This window comes from Ammodytes marinus (assembly GCF_949987685.1).
Source record: "Ammodytes marinus genome assembly, chromosome: 15".
NCBI classification, from domain to species: Eukaryota; Metazoa; Chordata; class Actinopteri; order Uranoscopiformes; family Ammodytidae; genus Ammodytes; species Ammodytes marinus.
In genome coordinates this window covers 5,370,319-5,385,485 of record NC_137219.1, presented here as the reverse complement: position 1 = coordinate 5,385,485, position 15,167 = coordinate 5,370,319, and the positions used below count along the sequence as shown (strand labels likewise).

The 15,167-nt window shown below is 39.8% G+C and overlaps 1 protein-coding gene across 5 annotated transcripts; it reads left to right on the top strand.

The window, feature by feature from the left end:
- The first annotated feature begins 1,234 nt into the window (after nucleotides 1-1,234).
- rbm25a (RNA binding motif protein 25a) lies at nucleotides 1,235-14,716 on the top strand. 5 transcript variants are annotated; one of them, XM_080042614.1, is made up of 18 exons: nucleotides 1,235-1,399; nucleotides 1,676-1,800; nucleotides 2,544-2,590; nucleotides 2,829-2,990; nucleotides 3,129-3,186; nucleotides 3,648-3,808; nucleotides 3,974-4,168; nucleotides 4,668-4,748; nucleotides 8,578-8,852; nucleotides 9,854-9,965; nucleotides 10,068-10,157; nucleotides 10,306-10,379; nucleotides 10,631-10,781; nucleotides 11,391-11,850; nucleotides 12,868-13,172; nucleotides 13,579-13,677; nucleotides 13,910-13,957; nucleotides 14,190-14,716. In XM_080042614.1, the coding sequence occupies exons 2-18, from the start codon at nucleotides 1,695-1,697 to the stop codon at nucleotides 14,280-14,282; spliced, it is 2,517 nt and encodes an 838-aa protein (XP_079898740.1). In that variant the 5' UTR covers nucleotides 1,235-1,399; nucleotides 1,676-1,694; the 3' UTR covers nucleotides 14,283-14,716. The 5 variants fall into 5 exon arrangements, with proteins under 5 accessions (XP_079898740.1, XP_079898738.1, XP_079898739.1 ...); XM_080042612.1 differs by having other exon boundaries at nucleotides 8,578-8,903; XM_080042613.1 differs by having other exon boundaries at nucleotides 4,665-4,748.
- Nucleotides 14,717-15,167: the final 451 nt, after the last annotated feature.

Below are 15,167 nucleotides of genomic sequence, written 5' to 3'. Positions count from 1 at the left end.
CTCTCTCTCTGTTGTATTGGGTTGGGGTTTATTCTGAAAAACAAAACAATATAATAGCTGTGCTAGCGTTCTTGAAAGAAAAGCCAGTAGGCTATGGCCTATCCTACAAAAACAGTTAGGCTACAATGTATAAAAACAGGGGAACACATGTGTATTGTTATTTAGTCCTATATGCAATTCTAAAATAATACAAAATGAACGTTGACACCCTTAAAAAAACAAAAAAGATTCGGGAACCACAGATTTAGTTGTAGAACATAGGCTAGGCCTACAGACTGTGTTGAGCGGTCTCGTGCCTCAAAATATACAAAAGGCTTTGGCGCCACCAAGCGGTCGATTATTGTACATAACGTAAAATGTTATATGGTCTTACTATCTTTATCAGCCCCGATTAAAGCCTGTTAGGCAAACCTTTCCCAAAGTGCGTACAAATCTCACTCTCATACAGATTGAGTACAACCAACATTCCTTGTTAGTGTAGGCCTATGGACTTATTCATTAGTCGATTTCTAGCCTATGTTAGACTACTAAATTAAAAAGTAGGCTATTTGGAATTAATGTGTTTAACGGTTTTTCTTCTCTGTTTTTTTGGCCTGAATTAAGCCAGACCACAAACTATAGGTTGTATAAGGCTAAAGGACCATTGCAGCGTTTTTGCATCTTAAGACAAATATTATAATCCCACTTTCTATGAACTAATGACCATTACTAAATCATGTTGTCCCAAGATGACAGTAATGCATTGAAAAAAAATGTTTGGGTCAATGTTTGTTTGATGAAGAGTCATCCAACCTGTGCTACATTTTTCTTCTCTGTTGTATAGTAGAGATCTCAAGCTGTTTAGAATGGTATGCTGTGGGCGAAGACATTTGAATCATACTTAAAACTTACGCAATAGCCTACATACAGTAGGCCTATATTTTCGTAAAGTGTCCCAAGATGATTATTTATTATACTAGATATCTATGATTCACCCTGATAGATAGATATAGGCTAGATAGATACTTCATTCACTCCTCAAGGGAAATTGTATTGTTTCAGTAACAAATTATAATAATCCAAAGTATTAAATGTTCATTATAAGTCAAACATTTTCGTAGTCGTAGGAAGTATATTGTATGAAAAAGGGTGAAAGGCGCCTAGGACTGCCTGCCTGAGAGCCCAAATGTAGGGTATTAAGCCAAACTCCTCGCCTTGATATCCCATGATTCATTTCGGTAAGAATAGGTCCCAGTTATTTGTATCCATAGGGGGGCTCTAGTAGCGCACCGGTGGTACAATTTTAACGCCAGTTTTAAGCGTTACGTTTTTGCCGTTTACCATATTTATTTAATGGGCTTTTACTTGGATAACCCATAATATTATTGGACACTGGTTTTTATTTTACACTTCAGAGCAGGTGAGTGAAAACGTACATGACCGCTGTTGCTAATGTTAACTAGCAAGGCCACAGAGAGTGTGTTAGCCAGCTCGAGCTAATTTAGCTACTTTACGTTAAACGTGGAGGTTGACTAAGTTACACAAAACCGGTTTAGTTGGTGATATAAGCAGTAACTATAGTCCATGTTAAGATAATTAATAACATAATGAAGTTGACAATAACTGGCCTCTGCCAGGAAATTGTGAACAGTGTGTCCCACAGTCTTCGGCTGAATATCATGTGTCCAATTCATAGGTTGCTGTGATTTCTGAGGATGTCTTACCCTCCTCCGATGAACCGACAACAGATCGGCATCCCGCAGTTACCTCCCCGGCTCGCCCCTCCTCAGTACGGGGGGTTCGCCCCGGGAGTCCCGCCAGGTAACTTGGTTATTGATAATACTGTGTGGTAAAAGCTGTGTGTATGTGTGTTTTCTGATGCTTTTTGTCCCTTGTATTATTTATCATTGTAAACACACGACTTTTAAGAGCCGAGGCCACATTTGAATGTTGACGTCAACATTTAATATCGCTTATTTGTGTCATGTAAAACAATTACAGCAGCAGTCGTTGGTAGTTTTAGTTATAGTGTCTCAGGCTGACCCTGAGCCCACATTTAAATTTTGACATTTGAAGAATTTCTTGTTTGTTAACTTACATGTCAACAAGTTATAACTAAGGCTCTGGGAAAGTGAAAGAGCGTAAAGAAAGTGACATTGCCTGTAACAAAACTGTTGCTGCTGGGCTCACATTGTGATTTAATGTCAGATTGATCCAAATTTAGATTTAGATTAATATATGTACTAATACGAGATACTAAAGGGGACAAGAGACCCATAAAAGTTAAGTGTTCTGTGCCTGGAAATGTTAAAGGTAAAGGGTAAATATCTATAAATATGAGTATAATGAAACCCTCAAGAGGAACACTAATCATGTCAATATTTGTACTTCATACATAAACATGCAGCAAGACAGTTGACGGTATTTGTTTGGTAAACCCTCATGGTTTTAGTAATCACACACACACACACAACCATGTGGTATTATCATTGTGGTTGTTTGTGTTGCTGTAGTGTATGCCTCAAATAAATGGTTTAATTATTGTATTTTTTTTCCATCTTCAGGTACGCCCATGATCCCGGTTCATATGGGTGTAGTGGCCCCAACACCAGTGAGTTACAAAAATAAGGTTTCTACTGCATGTCCATAGAAGCATCAGCGATTAAATACACAATCCTTATACAGTGCATTTAAAAGTTTAGCTTTAGTGCATGCAGTTAGTTATTGAAACGTTTACTGTTCTATGAGGCAGTTCAACTGACCCTCACACTTGTGATATATAACCATTTTGTACATTGTTGCTGATAAGACTAACACTTGGAAAACTAAACTGTCATTTGATGTTGCAGGTTCTTGTCCCGAGTGCAATTTTAACACAGAAGCCGATGCTTCATAAGAAGGAGCTGATCAGAGCCAAGGACACAGACGACAGCGGCGGCCCAACCACCACTGTTTTCGTAGGAAACATCTCTGAAAAGGCCTCCGACATGTTGGTCAGACAGCTACTAGCGGTGAGTTAATTCACCGAGGGTACCCACTCTTTTGTCTTTAAAAAAAACTATTTTACTTAAGTTTCTTTTTCACTTTATCCACATTATACTTCTTAACTATGAGTGTAATTTAATTTCTGTTTTCTTCTGTCAATTTAGAAATGTGGTATTGTTCTGAGCTGGAAACGGGTCCAAGGGGCCTCTGGGAAACTTCAAGGTAAAAACAAAACGGGCAAGTTCAACACATTCAAACCTTCTTATCCTAATGTGAATGCATATAACTGTATGTGTATTAGATACTGCATTGGAGAGTCACTGTAATCCTATTTAAAAGTATCGAAACTAATATATTTGTTACAGCATTAAGTCACTGTGAATATAATTATATCTGTATATTTCTGTGCCTTTAGAGGACATTACAATCAGACGAAGTGCAATCTGCAATTTTTTTGTTACGCATTAGTTGTTACTGCAACAACGCAATTCCCCTTTGGGTATGAATACAGTATTTATCAATCTATTTAGGCTCTTTCGCCTTAATTTACAGAAAGACTCATTGGAATTCTATGAAATAAAACTACTGTTATCTTTTTTTTTTGCAAATAATTAAAATTATGAAGTTTTGTTGTTTTCAAAAACGTTCAAACTAACTTTCTCTCCTCTCTTTAATCCTGGCAGCTTTTGGATTCTGTGAATACAAGGAGCCTGAATCCACCCTGCGATCCCTCAGACTGCTGCACGAGTTGCTCTTAGGTGATAAGAAGCTGTTGGTCAAAGTCGATGCCAAGACCAAGTCCCAGCTGGATGAGTGGAAGGCCAAGAAGAGGAGTGCCAATGGGGTAGGCTGAGTAAAAGACGAATATACAATTTCTGTCCTCATTTTGTCCACAAAAACCATTCCACCTAAATTTGACTGTGACTAGACTTCTTCTTTAAATTACATTTTGAATCTTAACTGTAAAAAAAAAAGAAGCAAACTCACAAACCTGCCTTTTAACCAATAGGGAGCTAGTGCTGGGTCAAAGAACGATGATGAAGATGAGGATGAGGTTCTGGACGAAGAAACCCTGCGTCGGGACCAGGTTGTGAAGGGGGCGATAGAAGTCCTCATCAGAGAGTACGCTAGTGAGCTCAATGCTCCGTCGCAGGATCCCGACAGTCATCCCCGCAAGAACAAGCGGAAAGAGAAGAAAGAGGAGGTAACCAATGTGTGCATCATGTACATTCAGGTCCACACATGTTTGGACAATGACACACTTTGCATAATTTTGGCTGCGTACACCACAACAATGAATTTGAAATGAAACAATCAAGACGTGCTTTAGTGCAGACTTTCAGCTTTAATTTGAGGGTATTAACATCAAAATGATGTGAACTATGAAGGAATGACAACAATTTACAAGATGAACTTTATTGATCCACAGAGTGAAAGCTGTCTTAGGCTAACACCCATGCTGCAGCCATAGAGAAGACAGACATACACACACAGATGCTAATAAACAAACACAGCAAGATTCCTAAAAGCTCCACTTGCCAAAGCCGGGAAATATATACACAATAGCATCAACAACAAAAATTCCCCTAATAAATAGCCTACAATAAATAAATAAATAGCAGTAAAAACAAGGGGCTCCTAATTAATTTGTATGTATAGTCACTGCTGCTGCATACTTAGTGTGTTTTTCTTTGTGTAAGGAGGATATCAACGCCATGGAGATGGAGGACGATAAGAGAGACCTGATTTCCAGAGAGATCAGTAAATTCCGCGACACACATAAGGTAATGTTTCAAACTGCTGTTGTTACCTTTTATACATTCTACGTTTGTTACTCTGTTATTTAGGATTTGGAGGAGAAATCCTCCACATTTGTTTTTAGAAGTTTCTCAACAGCAAATGGAGCTGCAGTTTTTTGTATTTTGATAGAAATGCTAGACAATAGTATGGAGAAAAGTCTGTTAATAGATTAGTTAGTGAAATTTAAACATTGAAGCAATGGAAAGTAGTATATGTTGATTGAAAGATTTATATAGTATCTATTAAAAAAAAATATTCAAATACCAAATCATCCATTTTGATTGCTTCATAGTATTTTGAAATTGGGCAAGAGTTGTAATAATACTAATTTGAGACTAACGGTTTCAGCTCTGCACAAGCTAACGTCATCACACAGAGTGCATGGACACAATGTGAAATTCCATCTAAAGCTAATCTATTGATTAAACCCCACCAATGTGGTAGAATTCATTTGGTGACTAGAGCAAGATGAATCTCAGCTTTGGAAAAAGTTGCGAGGATAGGATGTAAGTATGATCTTTCATTTATTATTTACTCATGTTGGGCGCTCCCTTCTGGAGGGCTTGCAGAGGGGCAACTGGCTCTCAGTTAAATTTAAATTTTTTTTTATGTATTTTGACTTGGGAAAACAAAGTGCCACTCATACTTGTGGAGTGTGCAAATATTAATTTCCAAATGTAGAGTGCTTTATTTGGGGTTTTAGAAAGCCGGGTAGCCCAGTGAACCTCTGCAGGTACTCGGATGATAAATAATGTGTTTGAACAACACACACAGACTTAATGAGCCTAACCACTGCAGTAGTTTGAAACTGCAGCCTGTAGTATCACTAATGCAGGGAGCGCCCCTCCACAGCACTATGTGGTCTGAAGATAAACAAGGTGAGAACTTGATTTTTTTTCTCTTTTTGTTTTTAAAAACATATTTACTTTTTCCTTACCCTGTTCTTGTCTGAGTGACTCCATCCCCCGCCCTTTTGTCACACAATGAAATAACACGTAAATAAATAAATACATAGTATATTTATGAATCACATTCACCTTATTTGTAACTGAGTGAGGAGGACAAAATGATATAAACAGCTAATGGAACTGGACTTTACCAGCAAAGTCCTTACTTAATTTCACAATTTCAAACACTAGCACCAAGGTGAGTCTTGTTAGGATTAAAACTGTTTCGCAGCATTGTCAGCTACTATATGAAATAAAATATTGCCATCAGCACTTTGATGTGAAGTAGTAGACCACTAAAAGAGCTGAAAACATATCTACCAAGAATAATTTGTCAATGAACTTTGAAAGTCAAACAAGCCAAAGAGAGAGTTTTTCTGTAAGGAATGTTAGAACAAAAGGTAAGTTTTAGGATGGAAAGAAACTAATTAAAACTTGACAGTACAATGAGCCAAGAAATTAACTGACAACTTGTAAGGTACTGTGAACTGCCCAGATGTTTCAAAGCCCTCCCTCTGGATTAGAATCAATCGGAATTAAGTCTGGCTAAATTATAATGGTAAACGGGTAGCACAGACCCCTTCCATCCCTCCCTCCCTCCCTTCTTTTTAAATTTTTTTTTACTCAACAACTGTCAGACCCACACTTCCAACATGGTTCTTGAATATTCTAAACATACAAGATGTAAATAACTTTACATGAACATACATTTGTTGACCTAACAGACTGTGGGAACTGTGGGCCTGACTCTGTTAAGGTTTTAATAAATCATTTAATGGGTTGGAGAATCCCAAGGGACACTAGGAAGACAACGGCCAGGTAAGACTGCTTAACTAATTTCCTTGTGACAAAATGGAATATACCGTATCAAAATTGTATCAGACATGAATTTAAAAACCTATTGTTTTTGTCATGTATGTGGATAAATCTTAATTAGACAAATTGCTTCACAGGGATCGTGTGGACGTTTTTCCTGATTATTTTGACTTTTACACTTGACCTGCTTTTCCTCCCACACGTAGCCTATAGGATGTAGGGGCAGAGAAGCGCTGAAACCATAGTTCATCACCTGTAAGTTACACACCAATAGTTTCAAAAAACGCTCTGTAGAAAACGCCATGATGTTTGTGTCAACTTCTTAGAAAGCGGACAATTGGTAAATATTTTTAATTTCTTTTTTATTGATTATATTTTATAAAACAGCAAAAACATGTACACGCAAATAAAACAACATTTGACAAAAATATTGGCATAAGACAAAACACGTAAGAATTAAACAAGAAATGGTTCTGGAATTTTTAGAATTGGGTAGAATAGAGAGGTAAAGTTGTATATATCTATACAACTAAGTTCAAATGTTAAATAAAGACAAGAACACAAGGCTTAATACTAGTTTAGAGTGTTGTTTAAGATATTTAGGGTACATTGTATGCTGTAATCCCAGTTCCAGGGTATGTTCCCGGGCTGACACTTGCATTGTAGTCTGGCACTGCTCCCCTGCATCTCGTAAATACATGTCGGTGTTGATGCTTATGTAATTCACTTAGTCTGGCCGTTTGCCACGCTAAGCGTTGGCTTGTATTAATCCACTTGGCACCCATTAGTGTACGACTTACCCAGGGCACTTTAAAATTTGGTGATCTTTTGGTGATCGGGAAAGTTAGAACTTGTTGACAAAATGGTTCAAAAAAGCTGATTTGGCATTCAGTGATTACTTTTATCTTTAAGTGCTTTATATTACCAGGAGTGAGTTGTATCATCGGTAGCCCCCTTTCAAATCAAAACCCATTAAAACCAAGGAATCGGGTAATTTCAAGTAATTTAGTAGCAGTTTCACTATATTTAAATGGTGGTGCTGGTGTCAAAACTTACTTACATCATGATAAACATAATGTATTTTTAACACACAGTATTCCTAAGCATCCGGTCAACTCTATTACTTGTCAGTGCATTGATTTGGGAAGTAGGCAGACACAGGTTTGACCAGTATGTATTGGCCTACAGCTGAGTTTGTATTGGAATGGCCTCTTTATTACGTCAGAGCATAATCTCAGATCCCCATAGAGAACATAAGAGGACAAGTTGACCTGGTACATGTGTGAAATAAATCATTCAATAACAGTGGGTTCAACTGAATACTGGAGCAAGGACAGGAAGTGGTCCACTTTGACGTAACAAAAATACAATATAGTAAATGTGTAGAGCTTTAACGCCAGAACGTTATGTGAAAAATAATGCTTTCAATCTATGCTTTTGACCACCAATCCTGATGTAACTCATTTCTTAAACTTTTGAGGACCCCTCCCAAAAAAAACTCAGATTTGGTGAATTTCTTTTTTATTATTAAAAACAAAAAAAGACTTTAGGTTTTTTGAAAGATTTATCTGTAATTTATGGTTACAAGTTAGTGTGTCCTTAATTGAGCAGTAACTACATTAAACCTGCTCAAGCAGCGGACGACTCTTCCAGCAGGAAACAACAGAGCTAAGAGGACTTCAAGGCCTCTCAAGGCAATGAGCCATGGCAGTATGTGAGCATGTCTGGCCCAGGGAATCAAAATCAATTTCAGAATTATGTGTGGATACATCTTGTTTAGTAATGCATTTGACTACGAGCTTTTAGTTTTTTGGAGTGTGTAGTCTTCCACACACCCACATAAACACCATGCTAGTTTGCACACACATATTTAAATTTTTATCCTGTGTAAATAATTTTTATTCTGTTTTTGTTGTAGCCTACGTTGATTGTCCGAGTTTGTTTTGCACTGTATTTTGAGCCTCATGACGGACAATAACATTTTCTGAATCTGAATCTTGTAACACATTTATATTTTCCCCACTTTTTTCTTCCTGTTGGGCTTTTGCAGAAACTGGAGGAGGAGAAAGGAAAGAAAGAAAAGGAACGAATGGAGGTGGAGAAGGAGAGGCGGGAGAGAGATAAGGAGCGAGAGCGCGAGCGTGAACGCCGGGACCGCGAGAAGGAGAAGGAACGGGAGAGGGAGCGGGACAAGGAGCGTGAACGGGACAGAGACAGAGAGAGAGACCGGGAGAGAGACAGAGACAGGGAACGCACCAAGGAGAGAGAGAGGGAGAGAGACAGGGGCCGCAGTCGAGACGTCAGCGAAGACCGCAGCAGATCGAGGTCAGTCGGAGGCCACGGCGGTCAAACTGGAGCAACTGTTGGTCTGAAAATGCAAGTCGAAGCACATCATGACTAATTGTGATGTCATTTTCTGTTGTGTAAAACTGTTTTACTGACGAGGCTATTGGAAAGGGCAATGATTATAAGTCAAGACTACGCTGTGTGTTTCTACCATAGACGGTATGGTTTCTATGTATTGATCCAATGGGAGAGCTGCATCTTTTGCACCAAATTAGTATTCAAAGGTGGAGTCAGTGATACAGTGATTCTGGAGAAAGCTTGGTGTCAAAATCAGTGAATATCTCCTTGCGAACCGCTGCTTGTCCATACTGTTTGTGCATTGAAAAGACAAAGAAAAAAAGGTGTTAATTGACAGCCAATGGGGTGGCATGCAAATAAGGAGTTAGGACAGACCCACCAATGCTATCAATAGGCTCATCGCTATGAAATACAGATAGCATGTGTTTTAATAGTCAGCAGCAAGTGTGACAATAAGCATGACAATATTTGTGTTGAAGCCAAATACTTTATCAAAACCAAAGTACAAGCCGATCATTATCTCAGCATATATCAATAGCATTACAACATCATTTCTCCAGAATTGCTGACTCATCCTTAAGTGTAGTAAATTAGTCGGCTGTTATTTACTTAATTATAAATTAATGTATTTGTCGATTTGAATTGCTGATGTGGTCTAGAACAAGGCTTATAAATGTTTTACCCATCTGAGTTTAATAGGTGCTTATCCAGTGCAATCCACTACAGCAACAATGTTAACATAATTATATAAGGAAACCACTTTATAAGAACAAGGCTCTGCTTTTGGCAGTAGGTGCCTAGCTCAGACCAAATCAGCAAAACTGACTACATGTGAAATAACTGCTCAACCTTTTTGTTATATTCTGGGAGGAGGGACACAGGTTTAAGCATGGCATGGATACACCGGGCCAATTGTTATTGCGCCCTTAGTCTTAACAGCAGTTACCCGTTGTCTCCTGCAGAGAGAGGACAAGGGAAGAAAAAAAACGCGACCGCGAGGAAGATGAGGAAGACGTGTACGAGCGGAGGAGACTGGAGAGGAGGCTCAGGGACAAGGAGGCGGCCTACCAAGAAGTATGTATACTATCTCTCCTAATTTCGATATCGCTCGATTACCTTGCAAATAATTGTAACACAACCAAATGAATGAATAATTTTTTTAATATCTCTTTGAAGCGCCTGAAAAACTGGGAAATCCGGGAGAGGAAGAAGGGTCGCGACTACAGCAAAGAAACTGAGAGGGATGACGAGAGGCGTCGTGAAATGGTACATCATCTATTCATACTAACTAAACCAGATTAAGTTATTAGCTAAAAGTTATTGCCATTGGTTTTAGACAAAATGCCATATATGTGAGGATGACTTGCTGGATTCATGCAGATACTTTTATTGTTGTTGTGCGTTTTGAATTCAGATGAAAGAAGCCAAAAGACTGAAAGAGTTCCTTGAAGATTATGACGACGACAGAGACGACCCGAAATACTACAGGTGAATATTTTGAATGCACATTTAGAAGTACGAGGTGCACGCTTTGCTTTGCTTGTGTTAAAAAAAAAAACCTTACTTGACCATATTGCTGTACAGGCTCAAAACAAAATACTAGCAACATGAACAAAATACACAATCAATAGGAGCATTGTCAAATGTCAAACTTGTATTTAAAGCCAGTGCAAAGAGGTGAGTTTTAAGCTTGTATATTATATTCATCATTTCTTAACCTCTCTGGTTCTCGTCCTCAGGGGCAGCGCGTTGCAGAAGCGACTTCGTGACCGGGAAAAGGAGACAGAGCTGGACGAGCGAGACAGGAAGAGGGAGAAGGAGGAGCATGAGGAGATCAGACAGAGGCTTCTGGCTGAAGGTCACCCAGACCCTGATGCTGAGCTGCAGAGGGTGAGGCCAGCAGCACCGCTTTCACTTTTGTAACCCAGGGACTTTAAACTGTTCATTTAAATGTGAAACCTGGACACTGTAATCAGTCTCAAGGACAATCAGGAGAAACCAGATTCCTCTGCTGAATGAACCCCACAGAGATGGCTGCTTTTTAATTAACATTTCACAAGTGCACATGTTCATAACAAAAGACTGCAGTGAGGGGAAGTTGAATAGCTGCTGGATGAAAGGATCATTTCACTGAGCAATTTGCCCAAATCACCAATCCACTGACAAACTAGGGCTGCATGATTTAGAAAAAATATCTTGCGGTGCTTGAGAAGCTGTCGGTTAAAATAAAAAATGTTTGTCATAGTGTTGTTTAGTTCTAACAACACCACCTTGTAAATATAGTGAAAGTGCTAGTATATGATTTGACATAAGTCAGTTTCCATTACTGAGCACTTGACTGTTTGTTAAATTCAGACATTCACACTGTGAATTCGGTCTAATCTGCAATGATATTAGCACATCTGATATTAAAATGTCACCAGTCACAAGTATTGATTTCCTGACAGACACATAAGAAAAGTGCGGGTTTGCTCATGTGTCCTTTTCTTATCCGTGCAGATGGAGGAGGAGGCAGAGCGCAGACGACAGCCTCCTCTCAAACTTGAGCCGGAGGAGGAAGTTGTGAACCACGAGAAATCCCACAAAGACCGTGACAGAGAACGTGAACGGGACCGGGACCGAGACCGTGACCGCAGTCAGCGTGGCTCCGGCCGGCCGTCGGAGCCCCCGGCCCCTCGAGCCCCACAGCCGCAGCATTCTGACGACGATGACGACGTAGAACCGCTGGTGGATGATTACCATGACGACTGTATGGACTCACCGGAGGAAAAGCCACAGCTCAAACCCATCATGCGACCAATCACCACGGCTCCCTCGGTCTCTTCAGGCAGCGGGGGCGCCACGCCAAACTCCCCCGGCAACGAGTCCCCATGTGGCATCATCATCCCCGGGGAGGACACGCCAGAGGTCCAGCCTCCAGAGGAACACCGGCCCAAGATCGGTCTGAGTCTCAAACTGGGTGAGTACAGCAGCAAACTACGGACACAATATGGTCCAGTGTTTCCCCCAGCGCCTCCCGCCTTGACTACCAACCGACCCAAAACAGATTTTTTTTTTTTTTTTTAGCTGCACAATTAATGTACTAGCAAGCGCGATGTGTGCTTGTGCATGGTCATAACTGCGCGAAAGTCTGCGATTTGTGGTAAAAAGCATGTGTCTCCAAGCTTGTCTCTATCAGCTGCTCTGTGTCTGCAGCTTTGCGCGCGCGACCACGGCATGGACGCGGGAGAGTTAAACGAGCAGAAGCAAACCGACTTTTAACTGGTGGCGATAATAAACGCAGTGCAGTTTTATGGGAATATTTAGCTGAACAGAAAGAAGTGCTCTGCAAAGCTAGAACAGTTTAAGACTCCACATCACCGTGGCAACACAACCTATCTATCATCTCAGACAGCGCAGAGAAAAGTTTGAAGAATGCATGAGAGTGATGGCCCAGCCAAGTTTCAGTAAGTTTACAGAAGTGCCACACTGTTACTGTCTTTTGAAATGCATTTAGTCATTTTTTTTTTTAGATATTTTTTGTGCATTATTATGCTTTATTTGATAGTGCAGAGAGACAGAGGTGAAATGGGGCAGAGAGGGGAGTGACATGCAGAGAACGACCGCGGGTGGGAATTGAACCCGGGTCTGCTGCTGGGCCCGGCCCGGGAGGGGGACGCCTTACCAACTGAGCTAAAGGCACCCCCGCATTTAGTAATTTTAAGGGGAAAACACATTGTATTTATTATTTCAACTATTGAGTTATTTTTCAAACAGCATGCTAGTGTAGGCCAAGAAGATTTATTTTCTGAATTTTCAGATAATTTGTCCATCTATTTTTAGCAGAGAGACGCACACGCCGGTCCGAAAAAATATCAATTACCCAGAAATTAGATTCCAGGGAAATTTCCCGTGGTGGAAGATGGGCTGTTTGAAATGTATTTCGTTAGCATTGCTGCTTTGTGCAAGCAAAACAACTGTTGCTTCTCTTCTCCAGGTGCCACCAACAGTCCCAGCCAGATCGTAGTAGGAAAGCGAAAGAAGCTGGCGACCGTAGACAGTGTTTTCAACAAGTTTGACGAGGAGGAGGCAGATGAGGCTCCCCGCAAAAGGAAACTGGTTCCTCTGGATTACGGTGATGATGACAAGAGTTTGGGGCTGGACGGAGCGGAGATGCCAGGGGCCAAAGGCAGCGGCAACACGGAGGAGAAACGAAAGCACATAAAGAGCCTTATAGAGAAGATCCCCACCGCCAGGCCTGAGCTCTTCACTTACCCTCTGGACTGGACCATGGTTGACTCGGTAAAGAGCTTCATTTGCAACAATTGTATAGACCTTATATATTTTAAAGGTTAGAGCCAGCGGTTCTGGAAAATGTTTTTTTTTACAAAATCAGTGAATATCTCCTCTCGATCCACTACCTGTCTGTACTCTGTGTGCTGGGAAACAGATCCAGGGTTAATACACAGCCTAGACACTGTGAACATGGATGTTGCTAGCTCAGGTGGGCCCCCTTTGTCTACATACCAGTTTTCAGGGCCATGTGTTTACACCAGATATTTTGTCTTCTCCAGAATCGCTGACTCCACCTTTTTAATATTCTATCCTGTTTGCTAGGGTTGAGTCATTTTAGCAAATGACTTAGTGGTTTATTTGCTCTCCTTACATGAGGAATAGAAAATGAAGCCATGTCTTGTTCTCCCTGTAGACTCTGATGGATCGGCGCATTAAACCGTGGATCAACAAGAAGATTATTGAATACATTGGCGAGGAGGAAGCTACGCTGGTGGAGTTTGTCTGTTCAAAGGTTTGTGATTCTCTGACTTCAGGAGCTCTCTCGTCAGCTGTATTGTTTTCAAGGGTTTTAACCTGTAATTTATAAACCTGGTTCCAAGAGAAAATGAGAGCTTCTTTATATATTCACTAGTAATAAATAATAATAAAAGAGTAATTAAGATTATTATTATTTTTAAATTAAACTTGTTATTTGTGGGCTTTGCTGTTCATTTTAACTGAATTTTTTTCTCTTTTTTCCCCAGGTGATGGCACACAGCACCCCTCAGGGTATTCTCGATGATGTTGCTATGGTAAGTTCAATTTGGTTCTGGATCACAAAGCCAAAGTTAGGGGGTTTGTCCAGAAATATTACATGAGAGCAGCAGCCGGTAGGGACTAAAATAGCTAAACAATTATTGGATGTATTGCCATTACATTTTGTCAGTAGTCATGACAATATAAGTTTTTATTTGAACTATGCATATGTTGACAATTGTGTATTGTATGTGTGTTAACATTGTTTTTCTATCCAACCTGTTGTAGGTTCTGGACGAAGAAGCAGAAGTCTTTATAGTAAAAATGTGGCGGCTGTTGATATATGAAACTGAGGCAAAGAAGATCGGACTGGTGAAATGAAGACCGAATGTCTCTCTGTCTGACTTCTTTCGCTCGCACTTCTGCTGCCTTCAGTTTGGTCCAGAAGACTGTAAACGTGTGTGTGTGTGTGTGTGTCCGTACGTCCCTCCATTCCTTCGGCAAGGAGCTGCTGCCTTGAATGTGTGTGTGTGTGTGTGTGTGTGTGCGTGTGTGTGTGTGTGTGTGTGTGTGTGTATGTGTGTGTGAGATTGGAAGGGAGAGTCAGAGCTGTGAACAGAAAAGGTTTGCACAAACATACTGCATGATAAACATAGGTTGTATTTAATTTTCTCCTGTGTTGATGCTGTCAAAGGCAAAAGACGGTTGCATTTTATCCATCTATTCTCCAATACGTTGGAAAATATTCTGCTTTGATTTACTGTTGTCCTGTTGAGGCACTGCTCCATTGTGTGAACTAATAAATATGCTTTTGTACAAAATGTTTGTCTTTCTTTACTGGGTTTTATATTATATTTCCTATATAATTTCTATTATAATGTTCTATAAATCTTTTTTTGGCTGGTTTCAAACAAAATGATACTTGAGAAAGTGTATGGAAATATTGTCTTTATATCAGTCCTTATGTTTTTGTTGTTTTTGTATTGTTTTAAGTTTTTTGTTTTTAATTACTATATATAAAAAAAACCTCAAATGATCAAACTTTTTTCATTTACAAACTGTTATTGTACTTTCATCTCCCTTCAGATAATTTCATTGAAATAGGGACTTTCGGTATCGTGATACAAGTTACAATTGTATCATTCTCTGTGATAGTCTCCAGAATAGAATAATGACTTATCAATCAAAGGAACCAGATATTCAAGAGCATAATCTTCTGGATCATCATAGAAACATCTTTAAGGGTAATAAATAGTACACGTTCAT

Coding starts and splice junctions, on each gene's coding strand:
- rbm25a (XM_080042610.1), top strand. CDS start 1,695: ATGTCTTACCCTCCTCCGATGAACCGACAACAGATCGGCATCCCGCAG. Junction 2,591..2,828: donor GTGTAGTGGCCCCAACACCA/GTGAGTTACAAA, acceptor TTGATGTTGCAG/GTTCTTGTCCCGAGTGCAAT. Junction 10,380..10,630: donor GACGACCCGAAATACTACAG/GTGAATATTTTG, acceptor TCTCGTCCTCAG/GGGCAGCGCGTTGCAGAAGC.